We start from the raw sequence: 23,999 nt of genomic DNA on the forward strand, positions 1-23,999 counted from the left end.
CACACAGCACTTGGTAAGAGTGCCAGGGGGCCCGATGAACTAAGGCTGACGATGGGACACGCCAATGGGATATGGCTGCGCAACGGTAACGGTATACTAACGACCTAAGGATCTGGAATTGAACGATGGTTTGGACAGAATTCGAGTATTTGGGAGTGTCAGACGAAGGATGCAACACCTCTTAATAGGCTAGCGCTCATGTCAAGCCTTGTTACCAACACGAAGCTGTACACAAATAATCGAAGCATGCAGCTCCAGTCTACGCCCGTCGTTCCTAGTTCGACAACACATCCTTCGTTAACCTGAAGATCATTCTCAACGTCATCCAATCACCGCCCCACCGCCAAATTCCTGGTCCTCGTTCATCATACTGTACTGTTACTCCCAACACTCCCCATCACTGACAAGAGCTCGGGATTTCCCTTTACCCCGCTATGGCCCCCCATGGAGCTTTCGAGAGCTTCTCTAGAGATTTTAAAAGCTCTCTGTTCCCCGTTCTAAAGGGTAGATTTTAGTTCAGACATCAATCCTCGACTTCGTATAACATCTTATCAACTCATTCTTGAACAATCACAATGCCTCTCTCTGGACACTGCCTTTGCAAAGCCGTCACCTACAAGGTCGACGACGAGCCTCTTCTGGTCGGCTACGATCACTGTGACGATTGCCAGCGCCAGAGTGGTTCTACTTACTGTACGTTCCAGCTCCACGAGCCAACGATGCTTGAATAGGTCAGGCTGACATCTGTTACTTTAGCTCTCGTGGCTGTCGTCAAGAAGGACAAGCTCACAATCAGCGGCCCCGTCAAGACCTACTCTGGCAGTAAGGGCTCTTCAGGCAACATTGTCCACCGTCTCTTCTGCCCAGAGTGCGGCTCTCCCATCGCCCACGACCCGGACGCTGCTCCTGAGATCATTGCGCTCAAGGCCGGTACTCTCGACACTGAGATCAAGAAGAACCTGAAGCCTGTGAGTATAAATCGTCCATGACGATGCTACTGGTAGCTAACATTGACCGCAGGACACCGAGATCTGGACCGTCAGCAAGCTGCCCTTCTGCCAGGAGCACCTTGCTAAACCCTTTTCCCACATGCCCGAGTAAACGCATGACACTGGATAGATATGACAAGGAAGAGTTAGCGAGTTGTAAAGAAAGGCTACGTGCCTTAAAATAGTTCACAAAAATACCAAAAATCCGAGCATCTTCACAAGCTGTAAAATAAGGATTGATGTGATTTTAGCAAGTTTATCTAATATTTCATTCTCTAGATAGTCTATGTGCGATCGAATTGAGCAAATTCTTTTTCGTTAAACCCAGAAGTCATCCGACATTAAATCATGATAGTAAGTCTACACCCTCATACAAGCGCAACACACAGCACCACCATCATCACCACTGTGATAACGGGCTTCTCGTAGGCAGCTGAATCGGCCTTGGGAAATTCCTTCTGTACACGGCCGGTTTCACTGGCCTGTGCTGTGAAGCAACTCGCTGTGCCGCAATCATATCCGTCTGGACAGCATCCAGCTACTGGGCCAGCATCTCGACCACAAAGGAACCAGCCATCTGCGCAAGTTGATGAGGGTCCTGGGGCAGGTGGAGCATCGGTTGCAAGGACGACCACAGTCGCGCCGTTTGAGACGATGGTTGTCGAAGGAGCAGGGCAATCATGAACATCACAGTTTCGGCCTGTTCGACAACACCCGCCGCCATGAGTGGCAAGACAGCCGTAGAAGCCCGTGGGACAGCCTGTTTGGGTCTCTCCATCGTCGCTTGATGTTACCGAGGTGCCAGTTGGGCGATATGGAGCGATTCCAGTGGCCGAGCCTGTAGCTGTAGGAGTCGCTGTCACAGAGCTATCTTCTGTCCCAGACTCAATTTCAGTTTCGGACTCGGTTGTGGTTCCAGCTTCGGAAGTCGTCGTAGGTTCTCCCGTGGTCTCAACCTCTGTTTCCGTCTTGGTAGTAGGTTCGACTGTGGAGCCCTCTGAAGTTGTTTCTTGGGAAGTTGTGAGGACTGTCGTTTGATCTTGAGTTGCGGTTCTCGTCTGTGTAGCAACAGCACTTGGGACGCCTGATTAAAGTCAACATTGGTCTGCGAAGCATTGCGTGTATTCACTCACAGCCCAATCCTTGGCAAACATATCCTGGAATGCAGCATCCTCCGCCAAGTTCTGCAGAGCAACTCGTAGCTCCATCAGGGCACGCTCCAACACCTCCACCACAAGACGCACCGTCAGGGCAGCAGGCGATGCCTCCCGCCACAGTATCACCAACATTCACACAATAGGTTCCCTCCTGGCAGCATTTGACTTCGGAATCAATGTCAGAGCAGCTGTTCATCCCCTTAGGACAAGACGACCTCCTCTGTAGCAACGCCAGTGCCTCTGCGGCTCGGCGCAGCAGGCTCTCGTGGGACTCTTCACTGTGAGGAGCAAACGCTGGACGGTAGAAGCGCTGTGTGCCATTGAGGCTCAGAAGTTTGTCATCTTGCTCGTCAAGAAATGATATGGCAGCAGCGGCAGCTTCGCGCGGAGTAAGACCGTGTAGTGGTGCGAAAGCGAGATGCTCTCTAAGGAGCTTGTCGTGCGAACCAGGGGCAACCTTCCGGATAGCTATTGGTGCACCCGACTCAGCGAGGGCCTGAGGAGGAAGTAATGTAGCGAGACACAACAGAAGAGCCGATATGGATCGCATTGCCGTATACTGAGTAAATTGTGGAAAGCTCAGGCTCAACTTGTCTTGCGTTGAACTCTCGTTGGGCTCAAAGAATTTCAAGCGACAGCAGTGAACTGATAAATGTGTGATATGCGCTATGAATACTTGCTTACACCGCCACACAGTACGAGCCAAATGCCGTTGCTAGACACAGGTTAAAGATTGTCCGGAAATGCTACTGGGCTATTGTTCAGGTTATAAGGTACACTTTGGACGAGACAGGGCATGATGCTGCCGATGGGGTATGACAGCGACAACTCAGCGTTTTCAGGTGGCTTGTAAATAATTAATTGGGTGGCTGGGCGACGGTTAGGTGGAAGATATGATGGGGCCACAAGCTGGCTCTATCGCTACCTAGGTAGGTAGACTGATCCAAATGCGTGCTCCAGCACTCGGTTAAGTTACAGTGAGGACATCAATCTTACGAATACTCCGTAGTCCGTAGCGCTGAAAGTTATATGTATCAGATTGAGAGTTGTAAGAGAGTCGTCTGTATGGCCAAGGAGGAGTCATGATGGCGGGCGGCGTGGCGCGCAACGTCGTGCAGGGTCTCACAAGCTAGCCTCGTGAGACGTACTCTGTGCTCCAGCAACGACATCGATCCAGTAAGTTCTCCATAATTGCTTACCCAGTATGTCCTTTGAATAAGTTAGATTGTTTCCACATGTGTTTCGTCTAGTATACATCGTTATTGTACATGATTTCCTATGCTCCCAATGCCTAACACCCAAGCGCCACCCAACCATCGTGTTATACATATCTAAGTTATTACAATAGCGGCACCCAGGCCTAGTCCAATGCTCTTAGAAGACCAAATCGTCAGATTTATCCAGCTTTTGATCGTCAGGCTGTTTTTGCTCTGCCTCCGTAGCAGCGTCAACCTCATATTCCTCACCAGTAGTCTTTCCTTCAGAAGAATTATCACTTCCAGCTTCAATAAGCTTCGCCCCAGTCTTCGTTGCTATGGTCTTGCTCTCTGTATCGTCAGAACTGGCCTCCGAATCAGCCAGTCTGGTCGTGGGCTCAACTGGCCCTGGTGCAACAGTCACAGGTTCCTTAACGAAAGAATGACACAAGAGGCCTGCCGCAACACTGACGTTCAGACTATCCACACAGCTTCCTTGAACAAACCGAGGTACTGATAGCTCATAGTCGGCAGCAACCTTGATAGATTTCGAAAGTCCATAGCCCTCATTACCAAGAATTAGTAGACACGGATGTTCGTTTAATGGGCTTTGTGCCTCAATCGTATCTGTTGACACGAACTTGCTCCCATGCTTTCGAACAAGCTTTCGATCAGGCGGCGCCACCGCAGCGTATGATTTCCAGCCAGCTTTCTGGGAGTCTTGGATGAACTTCACAGGATCGTCCACCGCGAATAATGAAACCTCCTCCACTGCACCGGCAGCAGACTTGAGAACAACAGGTGTGAGGGTGGAGGATCCCCGGTTCGTGATGCCGACGGCGTCAACGCCGAGATAGCTCGCAGTGCGGATGATACCGCCTAAGTTTCCCGGGTCGAGAATCTCATTGAGCAGCAAGACAAAAGGCTTGGGCATCACATCATTGGAGCGTCGAATAAATGTGTCGGTGCCATTGATCGTTGCCTCTTCCTTGGTTTGGTGATCAAGGTCCACGTGGAAGCCCAGGCGACCAGGACTTTCCTCTAACTTGCCAAGAGATTTGATAGGGATCTGGGGTAGAGGGGAGGCTTCAAGCACGAAGCCATTGTGAGGTCGCCCCATGCTCATCTTATCCATGATTCGTTGCTCTTCAGGAGGCACGATTTGTATGGGTACGTTGAGTTTCTTCGCCATTCGCGTCAAGGTAACAGTATCCGTGTTATATTTTCGGTTCTCATTGGCATGGATGTAGAGATTATACAGCTTTCGTCGATTCTGCCCCAGTGCTGCTTTGACAACTGATCGACCGTATAGGAACTGTGAAGCAGCGGTAGTGTACCTGAGGGTCATGGCCATCATCTCCTTCTTCTTTCCACGCTTAATATCGATAGAACTATCTTCTTGGTCATTCTGTCGGTCTTCTCGAGCGTTATCATGACGAAAGTCGCTAGGCTGTGAACGATCGAATCTCCGCTGTGATCCGTTAAGTTCATTGTTGGACGATCTACCAGAGATATTTGACTGACGATCTTGATGGCCGAACCGGCCAAAACTTTGTTGCGGATCTTCAGGGCGTCGTATTGAGCGATTGAATTGCTGATTTAGCTTTTCGAACTTCTCATTTGATGGCTCTCGTCGTTCGTGTCGTGCAACACCATTATCCCCATTTCTGGAACCTAATGTGCGCTCCTTTTGAGCTTCAGGGAATGGTCGCGGTCGAACAGGCTGCTTTACATTCAAATTTTCGGCCACCTCCTTGAGGTCGCCATACTTCATTCGGTGTACGAAGCTGCGATTTCCGAATTCGTTTTCAGGATCGGCGAATCGTCTCCTCCTAGTTCGGCGGCCTATGCCTAATTCTTCTCTCTCTTCTCGCTCCTTCTTTTCCTCCTCCTTCTTCCTTAATTTCTTTTTCAGCTTCTGTTCCTGACGCCAATTTCGTGTGCCGCCGGAGTCAACGGCTCTTGCACTGAATTTTGCGAAAAAAGCGTCTCGGGGTCGGTGGGGGGACTCTTTAGGACGAGTGAGGCGCTCGCCTCCTGCTTTTCGTCGACCAGTATCATTATAGGCATTGCGGGTGTCGAAGCTGTCTGGGCCGTTTTGAATTCGTTCAGATCTGATCGAACCCCGGATGATGGCTGAGAGACCTTTTGCTCGAACAAAGATGGGGGCGAAACTCCTGGTAGCGGGATGAAGCCTTGCCAATGGGTGGTTTAGAGCAACAACCCTCAGTTGTGTAGGGGTAAGCATTGAATAACGTGGCTATATATCGCTATGCAATAAATTGCCTTTTTCTTAGATGTGGTTGTCTTGCCTGCCGGATTGCAGGTTGTAGTCCGATTTTGTTCAAAAATCCCTTCTACTTTACACTGAGATAGAAGTTTCAATAATTATCGGCGGCCCCGCTAAATTATTTTTCTGCCCTCCCATGCTACCTAGTTAATCGACTGGGCTTCTTAGCTGGTTCAGCTGGGCGGTGAGACTCGACGGGAGTGCATTAATTATGGCGGGGCCATTGCAATCCCTGGCCCAGGTGGTGTTAATTGGGCCATAACTTTAACGCGTTTGAATGCGACAGTCGCGTTTCCTGATACCAATGAATTTAACCTTGACCAACCCAGGGCAGCAACCAACTTCTCTGTCATGAAGCTTCAGCCATGCCGCCAAACTTACCAAGTTACGATCCAGCTTGTCAAACTCAACTAAACCATTTATATATCTAGTGATTCTAACGAACGGCACCGTATCCCCAAGGGTCATTCACCCCACCCCGTCAAGTCTCGACCGATTTACGAATATCTCCTTTGCGATTAATGCGACGCGCCCGGCAGCCGCTAGATGGACACTGAGAACTCTCCCTACGAGCCCCTCCAGGGCCTTATTGACCAAGATGATAACGCTATTGAGCGCTCGCTAGCGTGGCTTCTGGCGGACCTCAATGGAAACAATGGCTCTCTGCCTGCAAACACTGATGTGAATACGGAACGGCAGCCAACGGCGCGTGGGAATATGAATGCTCGAGGCGAGGATAAGGAACAAGACATTCACCAAATCGAAGAAGATGGATCAAGCATCTCCAGACTTTCTCAGCCTAACTACAGGTTTGAGGTTGCGATTCCGGAAATGCCTATTGAGAAGCGTAAGGAGTACTCGCCCGTTCATAGCAATATCGTCGAGTTCATATCTGGGGAGCTCCCGCCAAGTCGTGGCATTATCAAGTATCGTGTTGAGTTTACAGATGGGCGACAAGAGTTGGTAGGTGGGCATTCTTTCATTAATTCATAAGGAGATGCCAAGCTGCTTTCCCTGCATGGCCTAGAAACGCTATTATCTATATGCTTGAAGACCGCTCAAGCTACTAGCCTGCAGCTTCAAACCTGGGGTCGCAAATATAATATGCGAGCTCTTGTTTATAATATGCCTTATTCACTGCCTAGCTCGCAAACCTATTCTTCTTTATTGTGCCCCCACAACTGCATCTCCTACTTCATTACGGCTTTTTTTACGTTTTGTTTCTTTGCCTACAACACACTTGCACGCACTCCCTCTCAATACCTTCTGTTTCATTTCCACCGCATGGTACTGATCTCATCTCAAGATATCTACAGCTGAACTCGTTAACCTTGAGAACGGAAGAGCTGCATTGGCCCGATTCAGCCAAGGCCTATGGCCTCACGAACTTGACGACATGTCTGCCCGCAAGCGAAAATACATGCAGGACGATGAGTGGGACTCTGGACAGGAGTCTGCTGTTTCTGACCGTATGGACATTGATGAGGAGGTGGAGGATGATGATGACGAAGAGCCCGTCCAGAGAAAACGTTCGTCTCGAAGCGTATCCCGACGCCTTCGCTCTAGAGAGAGCACCAAGCAACTTTCCCGTAGTCCTGCTCTGGCGGTAGACGAAGACGACCTGGACGATCTACAGCCAGAGCCTTTAGGGGCCACCAGATCGTTGAGAACTCGACATCCGAGACAACTGACTCGTATGTCCTTTAAGAACGGCATCAATAGTCAAGACCAGGATGAACTGCTCGGAGATGCCCCCCTTCTTTCGTCAGGCGAGGAAGATGATGATTTCATGCCTATCGTTGTCTCCGATCTTGCACCCAAGAAAGGTCGTCCTACTAGGTCTCGACAGAAGTCAAAGCGTCTTAGCACTGCGAGTATGCGACAAAAGGCTCGGTCTCAATTGCGCCAGAAGTCCCCTGACTCAGATATTGAGTTTGAAGCACCTCGACGTTCCTCTAGAGCCACAAGGAACACCCTGAACATGCGAGATGATGCCCAAATGGATGAGGATTCCTTCTATATTGCCGATGACAGGGCCCCAGGCGCTCCGAAGATCATCTCAATCAGAGAGGTTTTTCAACCTCTTCCTGCCGACTCAGAGTTTGCTTCGATGCACATGGATACCTGCCACACCTGCGGAGGCTCACGACAACGGGGCCAAATGATTCACTGTCAGGGCTGCACATTGTCTTACCACAAGAATTGCCTGGGATATCGCAGTGCTCGCGAGCATATGGTTACCAAGGTCGGTCAGGATGACTTCGTCATGCAGTGCAGGTTCTGCATTGGCGTCCTAAATAAGAAGGATGATGGTGCACCCAGGCATAGCATGTGTCAGGCATGCAAATCTCCAGGCCGCAGCTGCGCTGCCTTTTCTGAAAAGAAGACATCTCGGCAGGAGGAGAAGCTTCGTGAACAGAACGGTGGCGTTGACCCGGTCACTCAGGTTCCTCCGGACCTTCTTAACAACGCTGATGCGGTCCTCTTCCGGTGTACTTCGTGTCATCGGGGCTGGCACGTTGATCATCTTCCGGGCGCTAGAGGCGGAACAATCGGAACAGATCTTAAGTCCGAGCGCCTGAAAGACCATTCCATCGACTGGCAATGCAAAGAGTGTGCAAATGCCAGGCACAAGATTCATCGGCTAGTGGCATGGCGTCCGGTATCAACAGAGCTTGCCAAACAAGATCCTCGACCAATATATACCGAGGTTCGAGAGGACGACAAGGAGTATCTGATCAAGTGGGAAAGTCGATCTTATGCTCATTGTGACTGGAAGCCGGGCGCGTGGGTGTACGGTGTAGCAGCGCCCACGATGCGCACTTCCTTCGGCAAAAGAGACCTCGAGCAGGATTTAATGAAACTCAGCGAACGAGAGGCTATTCCAGATGAGTTTCTTATGCCGGATATAGTTCTCAACGCCAGATTGGACCCATCGGCCCCAAGACCAAAGACAAAACAAGACGAAATAGAGAACTTGGCCAACGTCAGCAAAATCTTTGTCAAGTTTCAAGGTCTTGGTTACGACGATGTTGTGTGGGATACGCCGCCATCAGAGGATGCAGGCGATATCTATGCCTCCTTTGTGGAGGCTTACTACGAGTATATTGAGGGCAAACACTTCAAGAGTGAATCTCAGCACAAGATCAGAGAACGAGTCAAGGCTTACAAAGCCGAGCCGTTCGAGGAGTTGGAAGAGCAACCTGCCGGCCTCAAACGTGGAAAGCTCATGGGATACCAGATTGAAGGAGTTAATTGGTTGTTGGAGAACTACCACTCAGGTCGCAGTGTGGTTCTCGCGGATGAGATGGGCTTAGGAAAGACGGTCCAAGTCGTAGGCCTTGTGACTTCATTAGTCCAAGACAGCCCTAAGGTAAAGCACCAGCGTCTAAGAAGCCGACGGCAATTATACTGACATGACAATAGTGCTGGCCTTTTCTTGTCGTTGTTCCAAATGCTACATGTCCGAATTGGCGCCGTGAGTTCAAGCAATGGGTGCCAGAGCTCCGAGTGGTCGCTTATCATGGCGGAAGAGAACCACAGGCACTTGCTTACAAGTACGAACTGTTCCCCAACGGATCTACTGACATGAAGGCACACGTTGTGATCATGTCCTATGATTCAGCACAGGACCCCGCGACAAAGGCTCTCTTCAAGTCTATCAATTGGGCAGGGCTTGTGGTTGACGAGGGCCAGCGCCTGAAGAACGACCAGAACATTTTGTATGGTGCCCTTCGCTCAATGCGAATTCCGTTTCGACTTCTACTTACTGGCACACCACTCCAGAACAACAAGAGGGAGCTGTTCAATCTTGTACAGTTCATTGATGAGAAGCAGAATGCCGAAGAACTGGACGCAGAGTATGCGGTTCTTGATAAGGAGACACTACCCAAGTTGCACAACAAGATTCGACCATACTTCCTCCGCCGAACCAAAGCAGGTGTTCTCAAATTTTTGCCTCCCATGACACAAATCATTCTGCCGGTCACAATGACTGTGATTCAAGAGAAGCTTTCAAAGAGTATCATGGCCAAAAATCCAGAACTCATCAAGGCCATGTTCTCCAACAGCAAGATGAACAAGAAGGAACGTGGATCCCTCAACAACATTTTAATGCAGCTGCGGAAATGCCTCTGCCACCCTTTCATGTACTCCGAAGCTATTGAAGAGCGTCACCATGATCAAACAGTAATCCAACGCAATCTGGTCGAGGCATCGGCCAAGCTCCTACTTCTCCGAGTCATGCTTCCCAAACTCCAGGAAAGAGGACATCGCGTGTTGATCTTCAGCCAGTTTTTACAGCAACTAAATATCATTGAGGATTTCCTCAGTGGCCTAGGCTACGATTTTCGCCGTCTCGATGGCAGTATCAGTAGTCTGGAAAAACAACGTCGCATTGATGCTTTCAACGCCCCTGACTCGCCTATCTTTGCGTTCCTGCTTTCGACACGAGCCGGTGGTGTTGGTATAAATCTCGCTACTGCAGATACAGTCATCATCCTCGATCCTGATTTCAACCCACACCAGGATATCCAGGCATTGTCCCGTGCTCACCGTATTGGACAGAAAAAGAAGGTCCTTTGTTTCCAACTTATGACTGTAGACTCGGTCGAAGAAAGAATTATGCAAATCGGTAAGAAGAAGATGGCCTTGGATCATGCTCTGATCGAAAGCATGGACGATGACGAACTTGCTGGTGATGATCTGGAGTCAATATTGAAGCACGGCGCCCAAGCCTTGTTTAACGATGACTATGAAAAGAAGTCTATCCACTATGATTCTGCTGCTGTGGATGCACTTCTAGATCGAACAGACGACACAGAAAGCAAACCTGATGATGGCGCATCGTTCTCTTACACCAAAGTGTGGTCCAACGATAAGTCCGGCTTCGACGCTGGACTTGCTACCGAAGAGATGGCCGAACCAGAAGCTATCAACTCAAGCGTCTGGGATCGTATTCTGGCTCAACGTGAGGCAGAAGCACAGCGTCAAGCTGAAGTAAATCGGGAGGTTCTGGGTCGCGGTGGTCGGCGTCGACTGGTAGGCTATTGGTTGGTAAAGTTCTAGATATCAACAGCTGACCACCTCACAGGCTATCAACTACAAGACGAACGTCCTAGATAACCCTATCCCTGGCGATGCCGAAGCTGAGCCGTCAGACTCCTCTGATGACTTTGCTGGTGGTGACTCTGGAGAAGAGTCTGAGGAGGAAGATCCGTCACTGGCAAAAGGTAAACGCCAAAAGATCCCATCTGTTAAACAAACAACCCCGTCCACGACACCAGTGAAAGATTCAAGCCGCAAAAGTAAAATTAACAAGACTGCAACACAGACGCCGAAGCAGACCTCCAAACCCTCCAAGCATCGAACGCCCGTAACGCCAGACCACAGCAAGTCATTGGCGAACAACAAAAAGCCAGTCGCAAGAGCCGGCAAGAAACACCAAACAACCACACCAAACAGCAAAAGCAGCAGCCAACGTGGCAAATCGGGAACACCCAAAACCCCAAGCAGCAAGGGAGTATCCAAGACAATGGCACAGCGGCCCCCGGCTACCCCATGCAAAACTCCTACCATCAAGGGAGTGGACCAGTAAATACCGGAATGCCCATTGACTTCACCCGATATATCAAGGGTAATTACCTCTACCGGGGCAAATCTACAGACCCAGTACCACCTGAGCGGGTGATTCCCACCCAACCCCATGCTCCTAATAGCCAAATAGTTGATTACAGAAACATTTGCCTCCGCTCAGAAGCCGAAGTAAGAGTAGCCCTTGATTGGGTCCAACGTTCGGAACCTGAGACTGAGGTCAGGAAACAATACAAGGCGGTTCTACTAAACCGTCTAAGGTCGCTTACCGGTAAAAGCGGAGCGCAGCACAAATGATGTTACTTTGAACATAAAGAAAACGTGGTTCCTTAGCGCAAGCAGCCGCGCTGATACAATAATTCCCCCACATTTGGTGTGAATTAAAGGTGAACAACAAGCCCTTTGCTTTGCTAGACATTTTGATTTATGCTTGATTGCATGCCAGGCGGCATCATGCACGCAGAGCTGGGTACCCAGTGAAGGAGGACGGCAAGCTGACAAGCAAGCAACCTTGGAGGCTGGCGACACGGCCAACGTCCTCAGTATAGCGAGGCAAGATGATAGGCAGCATAGCACAGACGCAGGACCTTTGAATGAAAACTTTCATGAATGCACACATGAGCCTTGCTGATCTTTTAGGTCAAGTGTTTGAAGGTCAGTGCCGGCAAACTGTCGCTGCAGGTAACCGCAGCCGTAGCATGTGTTTTGTAGAGTACGCCTCAACGTCAAGCAAACATGCCATAGTGCTTGATGACCGTATTCTCAAGTATAAGATAAGGTCAAGCCTCTTGGGCCGTCCACCTAGAATTAAGCACTTATCCCCATCCTCTTGCCTATACCATGTCCTCGAGCCACCCTGGTAGACATCCACACAGTATTGTTAAACATAGACGCTGTCTTCCGTTTGCTGTTTGCCAGCGCATGTCTCGAAGTTATAACCCGTCTTCCGTTACCCGTGTCACAGTTCCTAGCCGTTTGATAGGCCGTGTGTGGATGCTCCTGGGACCAAGACTTCTTATAGTCATCGGATGCTACACTTATTAAGTCGTCTAGGAAAAGATTGTCTGTACCAATACCACTCCTAACTTCGATCATCTCTGGGTGAAGAACTAGCCTCCTTCGCCTTCTCACCAAATCAGAAATAACCCTTCTCTTCAATACATTGTCAAAAGATCTTGTGTTTATCGCTGGGCTTAAACTTCATCGCAACACCATCTCAGATCTCAACATTATGAATCGGCCAAGTTCTATGGATCTTTCTCAGCCGTCCTCCAACAATCACTTTCATGTGGTTGGCGGTAACGGTTATCCTGTTCAAGTGTCTTATGGAGGCTGGCAGCAGAACACCCAAGTCTCCCAGCTTTCTGCTCCGCGAGGCATGACATCTGGCAACTGGAGAGGTTCTCAACCATCTGCAAACCCCATGAACAGCGCTGTCCCCGGTACTAAGCACTCGCTTATGAGTTCTCCAACTCATCCCTCTCCTTCCAACAACGACGGCGGGCCTGTGAGCATCTCTGATTGCCTCAACGGCTATGCGTACTGTGTAAAGCGACCTGACGGGCTGTACACAAGACTGATTCCGGCAGACATGGTTCCAACCCTCATCGAGCTGCCTGCTACCCAGAAAAGCGCCCAAGGAATGGTACTGCTTCCGGACTTGCACATGCAGCCACCACAAGGGGTTCCTGGGATGAATCAGCCTGTCACATTTAAGGTACGTGGATTGAATACGCCGCACACAGTAAAACGATGCTGAGTGTATAGGCTCCAACTGACCCAGCATCTGATATCCTCCAGGTAATCTGCCTCTGGGAGTATTTCGCTGCCTCCCTTGTGCTTTTTCTCTTTTCTTGGAGCAAGACTAACGTCATTTCATAGACCAGAATTGATCGTATTGTTGCAACATCACCTACTCAGCAACGCAGAACCAAGATCTATTGTGACAAATGGATCCACGACGGCACCTGCGCCTTTACTCAGCAGGGCTGCAAATACAAACACGAGATGCCTTTCGACAAGGCTACGCAGCAATCTCTGGGCCTGTTTCATGGGTTCCCCAAGTGGTGGCGAGATCACCAGGAAGAGCTTCAGAAGCACCGCAATCGAGACCTGCCTGCCAGTAGCAACCAAGCCATCCTTCAGTCTGGGTGGCGAAGTGATGGAAATGTGGATGTCCCTCAGACCGCGACAGTCCTGGCTCCCATTGGCCCGGAGAGAAATCAGAAATCGAGCAAGAAAAATCGCATCTCTCAGACTTGCGAGGGACTGCTTGCTGCTCCGGCACCTGAGAAGCGCTCACTGACAGGGTCAGAGACTGAATGGTTCATGGCTTCGCCAGCAGTCCAGAACTGGAACGGATCTTCGCCCCGCCGCTCTTCGGTCTCAGCTGGCCGTTATATTCGATAGTGATTGTGTGTTGGGCAAACAAGCTACATATACGAAAGCAAAGAAAAAGAAACACACCGACTAGGCTTTTGAGAAGTCGATGTATTAGAAAGACAAGCAATGGGAATGAATCGTCTGTTTTGATGTACCTGCTGGAAATTTGTTGAAGCTCGGTCCCCAAGGCTGTTCGATCGGTGTGTTGTTCAGCAACTTAGATATTACTCTCTTTTCTGTTTGATCATTTCATATTAGATACGAACCCAATCTTTAGTATAATCTTTGAAAGGCGATCTCTGAGACGCTACGCTGAGGCTTGCTTCGTAGATAGCTGAATGATCTCTGAGTTCTTTTGTCATAAACCAACCATGTTTCTTGAGAAATCACTCCGATGGGGTCACATAGATAGGCTTTAGTTAGTAAGCTGGCCATGCGAGTCAGGTCTCAGGCAGGATTTAGGTGAGGCATCAGTTGGATTTGTATCTATTGTCCCGCTTATGTCAAAATTGTACCTTGCCACGCTATACTAGTCCTTGTGCGATGTCAGGTCTAGCACAGGAGTTTTGCGCAAGTGGGCTAGAACAGCATGTAGTAGAGAACCAAGCGACTTCTAGACCAAAACCCATTCCTGTAAAAAGTTCCGTCACTTCATTCTTGCCTGGCAAACAAAATTGTGAAGAACAGACTGTAAGACAAATAAATGAAGCTATCCCAAACCCATCACTTACTAGTCTAGAGTTAACCTTTGGTGGTAGTGGGGCAGTTTCTTATCGAGATCCGCTAGACGATAAGCTCGTTCGGCTAATTCCCGGACCTACAACGTCACCACCCCTCCAATGCGAGAGCTGTGCTCATGAGTGTTGCCTGCCTGTGAGCTTGGAGAGCAACAACAAACTTCATATCATCTGATTCTTCGTACCCCAATACGGACCGAGGCCTTACAATACAAAGTTCTTCGTCATAACTCTGAGTTTTTGACGAGCATGATAGGGAGATGATCAGTGTAACAGTTTCATCAATTCAAACTCCACACTTCACATAGCCAGCCACTACATTGAGAATCAGCCTGAGTATTCAGAGCCCAGCTGATGATGGACACCGTTGCGGCCGTTCTAGCTGCCTTCACGCCAACTCAGGCCGCCGCTCATTCCGTCAAGAAGTATGATGCTGCTATTCGGGATCATGTCGCAGCTTTGACGTCGCTGTTTGCGAACCAACGGGAAGTCATCAGTACCAATGCTAGCCAAATCCTACAAGTAAATCACACAGTATCTTTGTTAATTCTAGCTAACACTCCCAGAACATTGACCCCTCGATCGACTCTATCACATTTCAAGCCATCCTCCTTCTCTCACTACAAACATCGAACCCCGTACACGGTAGCGAACGAAGCACACTCTTGGACGAGACCCTCCGATTTCTTCTCAACTTCAACCCTCTCCAGATACGATATGTGGGCTCTGAATTCCGAAAGCTTCTTGAATACGTCGCAGCAGGCACGCTATTTACGGTACGCGCCACCCCTCCATGACATGGCAAGGTGCTAACTTTCCTGCACTTAGACAAGTGTTACTGTAGAGGCTTTGGCTGCTGCTATACTGCGACTTGATCCCACAGGAAGCATGTTCACATCTACCCATCTTACACTGGCCAAGATCGCCTATTCAACATCCTGGATTGAGCCCGCTCTCAAGGTTCTCGATTGCGATCTTACGTTCTACCCTGGTATGGCGGGCCAGAAGGACGCCAAACTCTTATGTGATAGTAGCCTGCATCCCGCTTCCTTCATTTCAGTTGACACAGGTCTTACTGGGGATGTGAAGAGCTCTGCCGTCCTGGAGTATAATCACCTTGCGGCGCAATGCTACATGTCACGACGAAACTGGACCAAAGCCTACCGGGCTCTCGAGCGCGTCCTTACACACCCAGCAAAAGACAAAGGCGTCAGTAAGGTCATGGATGAAGCGTATAAGCGATGGTTGCTGGTCGGGCTACTCAAGGATGGGAAAGAGCCAAGTATTCCATCATACACTGCGACGATAGCCAAGAATACCTTCTCCACACTAAGTACGCCATACAAGAGTATTACCACTTGGTTCACAACAACGAATGCAGCGCAGCTCAAGGCGGACATTGAGGCCAACCAACAGGTTTGGGAAGAAGACGGCACCTCATCGTTGATTTCCGAGGTAGTGGCGGCGTACCCAAAGTGGCAAATCATCAACCTCCGCGACATATATGTACGGGTGTCCATTTCTCAAGTGCGTCTCTCGACACTCAGTGCCGAGACCGGCGAATTCCTCGCAGACGACGATGCCACCACACGCTTAGTTCAAGATATGATTAATTCCGGTCTGTTAAAAGGCGAGCTACAGCCGGGCAACAATGGCGGTGAACTCTATCTGCACTTCCACGACGACAATGAGGCGATGACAGAGGCAAAGTTTGCCCAGCAGATTGCCCAGCGTTACCATAATATTGAAAGTCTTGGAAACCAGTACAAGGCAGCCAACGAACGGTTGGGTAATAGCAAGGAGTACGTGAAACACGCTGTTAGGGAACAGAAGCGGGCAGATAAAGACCCCGCAGATCCTGGAGTGGGCTTCGATTCTCTAATAGAAGATGAGGACCTTATGACAGGCATCACACCAACTGCCTAAGTCGATCGCTCAGAAACAGGCGTGTCCACACAGCCATACCCTATGGTCAGTAGTATGAGCTTATTATTCTGAAACTAGCCATACATAGTTCACTGTCTTATCACTGGACGCGACATATTCATTGATAGTTGGCGACAATGCTGCTCGCAAGGGTTATGGTAGATGAAGGCGCGGCGTATCACTTTGTATTCATTAGATAGTCAATCAAATGATGACTGGCCGTGGTTAAACACCAGTTGATGGGGGTTTCCTACCCCCAGATTCCGTCTTCTGCCCCTGGTTATCTCTTCCTCCTTTGGTTCAAATTTTCAACTTTGAAGGACGTATCTTGAGCTCAATTCACCATTTGTCACTATTATTCATGCTTCTTTCTCCGTATCCTGGAACCCATCATAGAGTGTAGGACAAGTAACAATCATGTCTTCTCTATGATACCGCTTCTGGTGTGCCAATTCTCCCATTGGCCTCGAATGTCGTTTCTTTCATATTCTTATGTATATTGTCGCCATATTACCTTCACTGGGGTAACAGTAGTGATTGCAATGTATCATCTTGCGCATGATAAGCTCTTGGCTGTCTTGAAGTTTCAATTTGTCATCGCCTACAAGTCTTGTACAGAATTATAGGCTCAGGTCGTGCATCCATCCCATTTCCTTTCATTGACCCTTCTTGCACTGGTTCTCTCGACGTCTTCAGTTCTCATTCTGTGCGCAGTGCCTCGAGAGCGCTTCTCCGATAGTTGCCTATGGCCCCAGTTTCCTCTCTACGAAAGATACAAGTTTCATCTTACAGTTGTGAATTTCTCTTCAAAAGCAAGAAGTATGCTATCGACGCTCCTTTCAAGGATATCGATGAGCTCGAGCTTTGGACATGTCATATAGTTCTGTTTAGACTGCGTATGGCAAGGAAACGGCCATCTTGACTGAGATATTGGCCAACGGTGTGACAGTCACTGTAGACTTTCTTCTGGTCTTGTGTGAAGCCATTGATGTTTCTTGGATGAGTAAGTGTGCTAGCAGAACGCAAAACAAGTAAAGACCTGTTCTTCCAATGATCGTATCATCATTTCATAATCAGGTGCGGGAAATATGACCATTCGTTTGTCAATATTTGTGCTGCAATAGAATCCTCATTAACTAGAAGTTGAGTGCCTCGAGCTCAAAGTAGTGTCAACAGTTCTATGAGGCACTCCAATGAGACCAACAAGTAATCCTCACATGATAAAAGGATCAGTTGGGTCCAGAAACGACTATTACAACGCTATGTTTTCTTCGTAGTATATATTCTATTATTTGACCCTTAGCGCCGTGGAAGAATGTCATCTGCATGGGAAACAGCCCAACACAGTCATTTTGAATGGCCTGTTCCCTGGCCTCGCTCGCCCGTCTATACCGTGAAATCCTATGTACTATACATCCCTTGTGCTCAAGGCGACAAATACCTGAATTGAGCATGCTTTAGGCAATTATTCCCTGCTCTGTGTAAAGCAATGAGCCAAACAGTCTAAATAGGCGCGCAATCCTGGTTATCGCGCAGGCTTTTGATTTCATGCCTGGGTCCCAGAACTTCAAGAGGTCTAGCTTCTGGACCATCTTGGAATTCTGGGCCAAAGGTGTTCTCTCCATACCAAATTTGTTCATCAGCAGGGCCTCAAATTTGAAGCTAGATCCGCATAACTTCCTATGACGAATGTGATGATGACCTATGCCCTCTTCGATGACGAAGGCTTGGGTGCGCTGCCCTCATCTCTGGTTGGGAACTCTGCGGCTTATCCCTATTAGGTCTACAGCAGCAACTCATGGCAGCATGTAGCAGGAATGCCACATCGGTGAAAATAGCAGCCAGCCACATGAAGACAAACATCTTGATGCCAATGTTTGCCTTGATGTTGAGTTGATCCTGCGCCGTGAGTGCGACCTTAGCAGCAATACTTATGACAGTTGCAATGATAGCTGCGAGCGAAATAAGAACCGATGTGAAGAAAGCAAGAACCGTTATAACCAGACTCCACCAACGGGTGCGAATAACGAGGAGGCTCAGCGGAATCAGGACAAAGTCGATGCATATGCCGGCCATGAAACATCCATACATGATTCTAGAGCCTATCTTGAGCAAGTTGAGGACAGTGACGGCCTCGGCAGGGAGTGCAATCCGAGCTCCGGCGAGCAGTTCGCTCACAAGAATCTCGACAGGGTTGAACCAGTACCATTGTTTGGGGTTAGAGCAGTAGGTAACGCCCCTGAGTTGTGTTGTTAGCTATCATATGCTACACGCGATACTTGGAAACATACTCATCGTTGTACCCTTCGCAAAAGTTCCATAGTCCAACCTGGTAGAAATCATGCAGACCTAAACTCCGAGCAACAGAATTAAGCAGTCTCGAATTATCGACCGAGATCGGTATAACTTGAGAAACATCAAGCTTAAAGAAGTATATGTCGTTTAGTGTCGAATTGATATGGGTATTACCGATTATAACGAGAATCAAGAAGGGTATTGATAGAAAGTATAGCGTGCTGGCAGCAAAGGCTGTGTTTCGCCTATGCACGTTCGCCATGGCAAGGTACCTAGGTAGGTAGGTAGGCAGTGCGGTATCGGAGTGAGCTATCCAAAGACTCTTTCGTTTGATGGTGATGCCTTCTAGTTGCGTGATGTGCTGCAGGATACCAGCGATGAAACAAATAACGAACAGATCAAGAGAGATGAAAGGAAAGGATAATCGCGGAGTGGTGTGCGGTTGAATGTCAACACAGTCCACAAACAGAACATAAGAAACAAATGGGGTTACGAAAGACTTCGTAATCCGGAGAACAAAAGAAAGGTAGCGACAGGATAACGAAGAAGTTGTAATTACGGAGTATGCAGTAGAGAAATGCGTTGCGAAGTGGGCCAGCCAAATGGTCAACGCCAGCTGCAAGGTTCTTGGAGGAGCGAGCAAGGAGCGACAGCTTTCACAGAGACAGTGGAGCAATCGTCATGATGAAGGGAAAATCCCAATTCCAAGGATCTTGCCAGACGGCATGGACCCATGCAATCCATGATCGAAGAGGCGCCAAAAGGGTCGTGGGCCCTTCCGAAACCTTGACCTAAAAAGGGATAGACGACCTCCATCAGTGGAGAGCTTATGTGCTTTTGGTGGAATGCCCCTGCAATACAGCACCCCTGGGGAGCCTAGGGAGCGACAATGCAGCGGCAAAGGGAAGGCTTATACTCCGTACTGTACACACCTACCTGGGGGGTCCGTGGGTAAGGGGGCACATCAGAACCTAGGAAAGCTGAGCGAATAGATCTCTACTTGTCTATTGAAGCTGGATGAAGAACCTGGACAGCCGCCCGTATTATGATACATACAATTGGTGAAAGTAAGTATAGTGCATATCAAGTAGCAAGTCAAGCCGAATGGAATCTGTTCGAATAGGCGCCTGAGAAGAGTTCTTGGTTTTACGACTTGCCATGCCACTATCATAGGTTATTGGTGCTTGGCTTTCGCTTTTGTCTTCTGGTATCCAATCCAATCCATTTCTACCCTAGCCCCAAACTACCGAGCCTCAGGTGAAGAAAAGGAAGTGATGTGCCGCGTTACCGGCTGGGTCTTAGCTGCGGCCCAATATGATGACGCGTTTCAACACCATCCAGCAAAATTTACGTGAACAACAAGCGCTGTGGTAACGAGTACGCTCGGATTTTCGGGTATTTGACACTCTCTTAGCGCTACGGAAACAGTCAGAAACTTTACATGACTTGTGCGTTTATTTTTGCGGCTCAACATTGGCCAATTGACACTGTCAATTCCTGCCGTTATTACCGCTGAGAGGGTGAGGACTAAGTGTTTATTCATAGACACATGTCATTATGTCACAGCGGGTGAGGCCGCATCATCAATCAAAGCACTAACAACCAACCTACTACTAACCTTGGCCAGTTTGTTCGGTATTTTTATTTTTATTTTTATTTCTGCTCTCTTGCCAAGCCGCGGCAAAGCAACTATCACTCAGTCGCTCTCCTTTTTCCTTGGGTCCTTCATTTCCATCGCTTCTCATTCGTAATCTCGTCTAAGATTGGGATAGGTACTCTTGACTGAAAAGCCAAGCAAGGCAGTGCACAAAAGAAGGTTTTCCAATCGCCGCACGTATCACATCCTCCCACTGGTCTCTACAGTGACTTGGTCCTTGAGGTTTCTCTTCCTACAATACGTATCATACCCACCTCCTCTCGCCGATCTGTCGTTGTTCGCAAAAGTGGACTCTCTTGATACTGGTCGGTCTGGTGTTTCTCGAGCAGGGATCAAGGACAGGACTGCGCGAGTCGTCGCAGATCGCACTAGGCTGGATCTTGTTCCACTACCTCATCAAGAGCACAACTCGGTTTTGTTTCTTCTTTTTCTTCGGCCTGCTTTGCCTACAGAAGCTCCCTTGATCTTGTACCACCTTAAATCGACGCGGGCCTGGCTGTAATAGGTGGACCTTGAGCTCCAGTTGTAAAGCTTGTTGCGACTAGCGAGCTCCCTCCTATCGCCCTTCCAACTTATCCTGCGCCTTACCAGAGATATTCTCTCCTGTCACAAATTCTTTCAGTATCAGTTTTCCGTCATGAAGCTCTGGGGCTCAGTACTTGCGGCTCTGGCTTTGACTTCCAGTCAAGTAGCAGGTCAGACAGTCGATTTATCAGCGTCTTCGGACCTCACTTTCATTGGAGGTACACGAACACAGAAAATTACACGACAAACCGGTCCTCCCACAGGCGCATATTCTTCCTACGCCTCTAAGATCACACTGCAGGGCTCCAGCGACACCGAATCGGACCAACTCACGAGCACCCTCACAGGCCTTTTCCCCACAGATGTCACAGATAGCACTACCATTACCAGCAACCTGACAGAGACTGGCACAGGAACCGCCACAGCAAATGGTACCTCGACTACCACGACGAAAGCAAAGCCTACAAACACACAGCCCTGTAACAATTATGTCGAGCTTTGCAAGCGCAAGTACGGCAATATCACGATGGTTGGCTGCCACAACTCACCCTTCGTAAGACCGGGTAATTCTGGCTCTAACCAGGAGCTTGAGGTTGAGACACAACTTAATGATGGCATTCGCTTCCTTCAGGCCCAGATCCAGTTCCCTAGCAACTCATCAGTGCCACACTTTTGCCATTCGACCTGTGATCTTCTTGACGCGGGTCCCATCACCGACTGGCTAACCAGAGTACGAAAGTGGGTTGACGACCACCCATACGATGTTGTCACTATTCTTCTTGGAAATGGAAACTACTCCCATCCTGATCTTTACGTACCGTACATCAGAGAGACCGGCATTTTGAAGTATGTCTACCAAGCGCCTTACCTCCCAATGGCTCTTGAAGACTGGCCCACTCTGGAAGATCTCATCATTCGTGGCAAGCGAGTCATCATGTTCATCGACTACGTGTCGGACCAGAAGAAGTATCCCTGGCTTCTCGATGAGTTTACACAGATGTGGGAGACTCCTTTTGATCCCCTGGATCGCGCCTTTCCCTGCACTGTCCAGCGACCTCCCGACCTGAGCGAGAAATCAGCGAAGAACCGCCTATACCTCATGAACCACAACCTCAACGCCGAGTTCAACGTTTTTGGTGCCGAAATTCTGGTTCCCGCTGTGGCACTACTCAACGAGACTAATAACGTCACGGGCTATGGCAGCCTGGGTGTTGCGGCCAACAACTGCCGCTCTGACTGGGGCCGGGCTCCCAATATTCTCAACGTGGACTATTACAATTACGGTGGCTTCCCTGGCTCTGTCTTTGAGGTTGCTGCGCAGATGAATAACGTGACATACAACCGTGACAGTTGTTGCGGTACCACGAGCCTAGCTCCACATACATATCAAGCTGCGTCTATGACAGCTTTGCTGGCTGCATTGATGTCAGCGTACCTCATGTTCTAGATGTGCGCATGGGATGTATGACCACATTTGTTACTGGTTCTGTTCGCATAGCGATAGAAGCGTATTGATTTTTTGTTTTGCATAGACTGGAGGTTTTGGGATCAAGGACATATAGGCAGGTTCAGTCCTCACCACAAACTTGTAATTGAGGATGGGGCTCTCAGGCGTGAATCAAGTACCTCATTTTCTGAATAGAAATTCTTGTTTTAGATCAAGTTGGTTTACCGCGTAGCTCGCCATGTTAAACTTTGGAAACGGTATACGCCAGCTTGAACATCTTCGTCAGCTTAGATCGACCCTCTCTTTTTTCCAGGTGCAATTTTTTTGAAGGATAGTCTCATCCTTCAAAGGATAAATTATCTGCTCGTCTGGTGAGATGCTGTGTAAATTCGGTGTGGCATTAGGATATCAGGTTCGATTTTACGTTCAAATGTGCTCAAAATGCACATCAACAGGCAGACAATGGGTCTCGCACCGGTGCAGCGCATTGTAATGGGTGCACAAGATCATGCGAGTCTGTTCACGGCAAACCTCGCGTGTATATGACAGCGTTAACTTTGTGCGTGTAACTGTTTTGAGCATATAGGGTATGTGCATAAACACTACATAGTGGATATCTTGATTTCCGCGAAACACGTTTTTGGGTTGTCCAGCTAAAAAATAAAAAGAAGAAGAGGAAGAACAAGAGCACTAGTTGTACAATTATTAGTTGATAAATCGATGATCACGAGCGATATGTTAGAACTGCCTCAAAACAAGGGAAGAATGCTGCCGAGTGAAGAGTGTTCCGTTGTTGTTCTCTGCTCAGGTTGAGAGCCTTAAAATAAGGTAGAAGAGGTGTCCACGCTAAAGCCCGTTACAGATACCATTGCGCAAAGACTGGCAGTAAGGGACCTACATGGAATATGCAATGATTGGTCAGATCTGTTCTATTTATACCATAGCTAGACAAGCGTCGTCGATAAAGCAAGGGTCTGCAGACAGCAGCCGACAGCCTACCATTCAAGACAACTGGTCATGCATGCACTTCTTGTGGCTTGCATCGGTCAACTCACCACGCGGGCAGGAGGGGAAGGGACCCAAAAGCCAAGCTTGGCTTGTACATTAACGAATGCGACAGAGGTAACATGCCGTGAGCGAGACAGGTACCACAACAGCGGGAGAGAGGGAGGACTCACAAAAAGATACATTGTGTAGGGTTGCATTACAGCGTCGACGACAAAGCAACTCAGCTGTGCAATTTCTCCCCGATGCCCTCAGTGCTCAAGAGGGGAGAGAAAGGGCCTCTCTCAGCTTTGCCAAGAAGATCACAGGTATTGTGGAAATATCCGGTAGCTGATGACAAGGCTGTTTAGCTAGACTCAACCTAGTTGCGCCTCTGAGGCTTGAAGCTGAAGTTGAATGACACCTCGATGTCTTGGATACAGTATCCGTATTTGTGCGATAAAGTCAGTAAGATTGTTTGGGAGAGCCAAGGGCGGAGGCCGCCTATGGTAAGTGTCCATCGGATAAATGATTACTGCAGGGGCTTGGATCGAATCGAATCCAAGAGAGAGAGTGCAGCCATGCATCCAAGGTTAGATCGAAGAAAGGAAAAGCCCCTGGGTACGAAGGATTACTTTTGCCTCCAATGGCTCATAAAAGATAGGCACTTCTCAAGCGCTTGAGTGACGGTCAATAAGCGACTCGAGAAGTAGCACTGCCTAATTATCTCGTTGTGTTACAGCACATGAGACAGAGGTCGAAGAGGGTTATTACGGCACTTGGACAGAATATGAGATCTCGCATGGTTCTTTCGTGGGGGGA

General features: G+C 48.9%; 8 protein-coding genes across 8 annotated transcripts; 5 read left to right on the top strand and 3 right to left on the bottom strand.

The window, feature by feature from the left end:
* Window positions 1-575: 575 nt before the first annotated feature.
* Window positions 576-1,101, top strand: FMAN_07453 (DUF636 domain protein; the record flags this gene model as incomplete). Its single annotated transcript, XM_041831078.1, has 3 exons — window positions 576-693; window positions 757-968; window positions 1,021-1,101. 3 exons carry the CDS (start codon window positions 576-578, stop codon window positions 1,099-1,101), a joined length of 411 nt encoding a protein of 136 aa, XP_041681677.1.
* A 256-nt stretch (window positions 1,102-1,357) lies between these two features.
* Window positions 1,358-2,696, bottom strand: FMAN_07454 (uncharacterized protein; the record flags this gene model as incomplete). Its single annotated transcript, XM_041831079.1, has 2 exons — window positions 1,358-2,073; window positions 2,123-2,696. The coding sequence occupies 2 exons, from the start codon at window positions 2,694-2,696 to the stop codon at window positions 1,358-1,360; spliced, it is 1,290 nt and encodes a 429-aa protein (XP_041681678.1).
* Window positions 2,697-3,520: 824 nt separating this feature from the next.
* FMAN_07455 (related to PET56-rRNA (guanosine-2`-O-)-methyltransferase) lies at window positions 3,521-5,590 on the bottom strand (the record flags this gene model as incomplete). Its single annotated transcript, XM_041831080.1, has 1 exon — window positions 3,521-5,590. One exon carries the CDS (start codon window positions 5,588-5,590, stop codon window positions 3,521-3,523), a length of 2,070 nt encoding a protein of 689 aa, XP_041681679.1.
* A 588-nt stretch (window positions 5,591-6,178) lies between these two features.
* Window positions 6,179-11,521, top strand: FMAN_07456 (uncharacterized protein; the record flags this gene model as incomplete). The annotated part of the gene is made up of 5 exons (XM_041831081.1): window positions 6,179-6,595; window positions 6,939-9,005; window positions 9,059-10,672; window positions 10,725-10,863; window positions 10,965-11,521. The coding sequence occupies 5 exons, from the start codon at window positions 6,179-6,181 to the stop codon at window positions 11,519-11,521; spliced, it is 4,794 nt and encodes a 1,597-aa protein (XP_041681680.1).
* A 934-nt stretch (window positions 11,522-12,455) lies between these two features.
* Window positions 12,456-13,633, top strand: FMAN_07457 (uncharacterized protein; the record flags this gene model as incomplete). The annotated part of the gene is made up of 3 exons (XM_041831082.1): window positions 12,456-12,941; window positions 12,992-13,024; window positions 13,106-13,633. 3 exons carry the CDS (start codon window positions 12,456-12,458, stop codon window positions 13,631-13,633), a joined length of 1,047 nt encoding a protein of 348 aa, XP_041681681.1.
* Window positions 13,634-14,700: 1,067 nt separating this feature from the next.
* FMAN_07458 (uncharacterized protein) lies at window positions 14,701-16,269 on the top strand (the record flags this gene model as incomplete). Its single annotated transcript, XM_041831083.1, has 3 exons — window positions 14,701-14,847; window positions 14,910-15,119; window positions 15,172-16,269. The coding sequence occupies 3 exons, from the start codon at window positions 14,701-14,703 to the stop codon at window positions 16,267-16,269; spliced, it is 1,455 nt and encodes a 484-aa protein (XP_041681682.1).
* Window positions 16,270-17,949: 1,680 nt separating this feature from the next.
* FMAN_07459 (uncharacterized protein) lies at window positions 17,950-18,826 on the bottom strand (the record flags this gene model as incomplete). Its single annotated transcript, XM_041831084.1, has 2 exons — window positions 17,950-18,508; window positions 18,561-18,826. The coding sequence occupies 2 exons, from the start codon at window positions 18,824-18,826 to the stop codon at window positions 17,950-17,952; spliced, it is 825 nt and encodes a 274-aa protein (XP_041681683.1).
* Window positions 18,827-20,858: 2,032 nt separating this feature from the next.
* On the top strand, window positions 20,859-22,193 carry FMAN_07460 (uncharacterized protein; the record flags this gene model as incomplete). The annotated part of the gene is made up of 1 exon (XM_041831085.1): window positions 20,859-22,193. The coding sequence occupies one exon, from the start codon at window positions 20,859-20,861 to the stop codon at window positions 22,191-22,193; it is 1,335 nt and encodes a 444-aa protein (XP_041681684.1).
* Window positions 22,194-23,999: the final 1,806 nt, after the last annotated feature.

The sequence above is a fragment of the Fusarium mangiferae genome (genome assembly GCF_900044065.1).
Source record: "Fusarium mangiferae strain MRC7560 genome assembly, contig: FMAN_scaffold005, whole genome shotgun sequence".
Classification (NCBI taxonomy): Eukaryota; Fungi; Ascomycota; class Sordariomycetes; order Hypocreales; family Nectriaceae; genus Fusarium; species Fusarium mangiferae.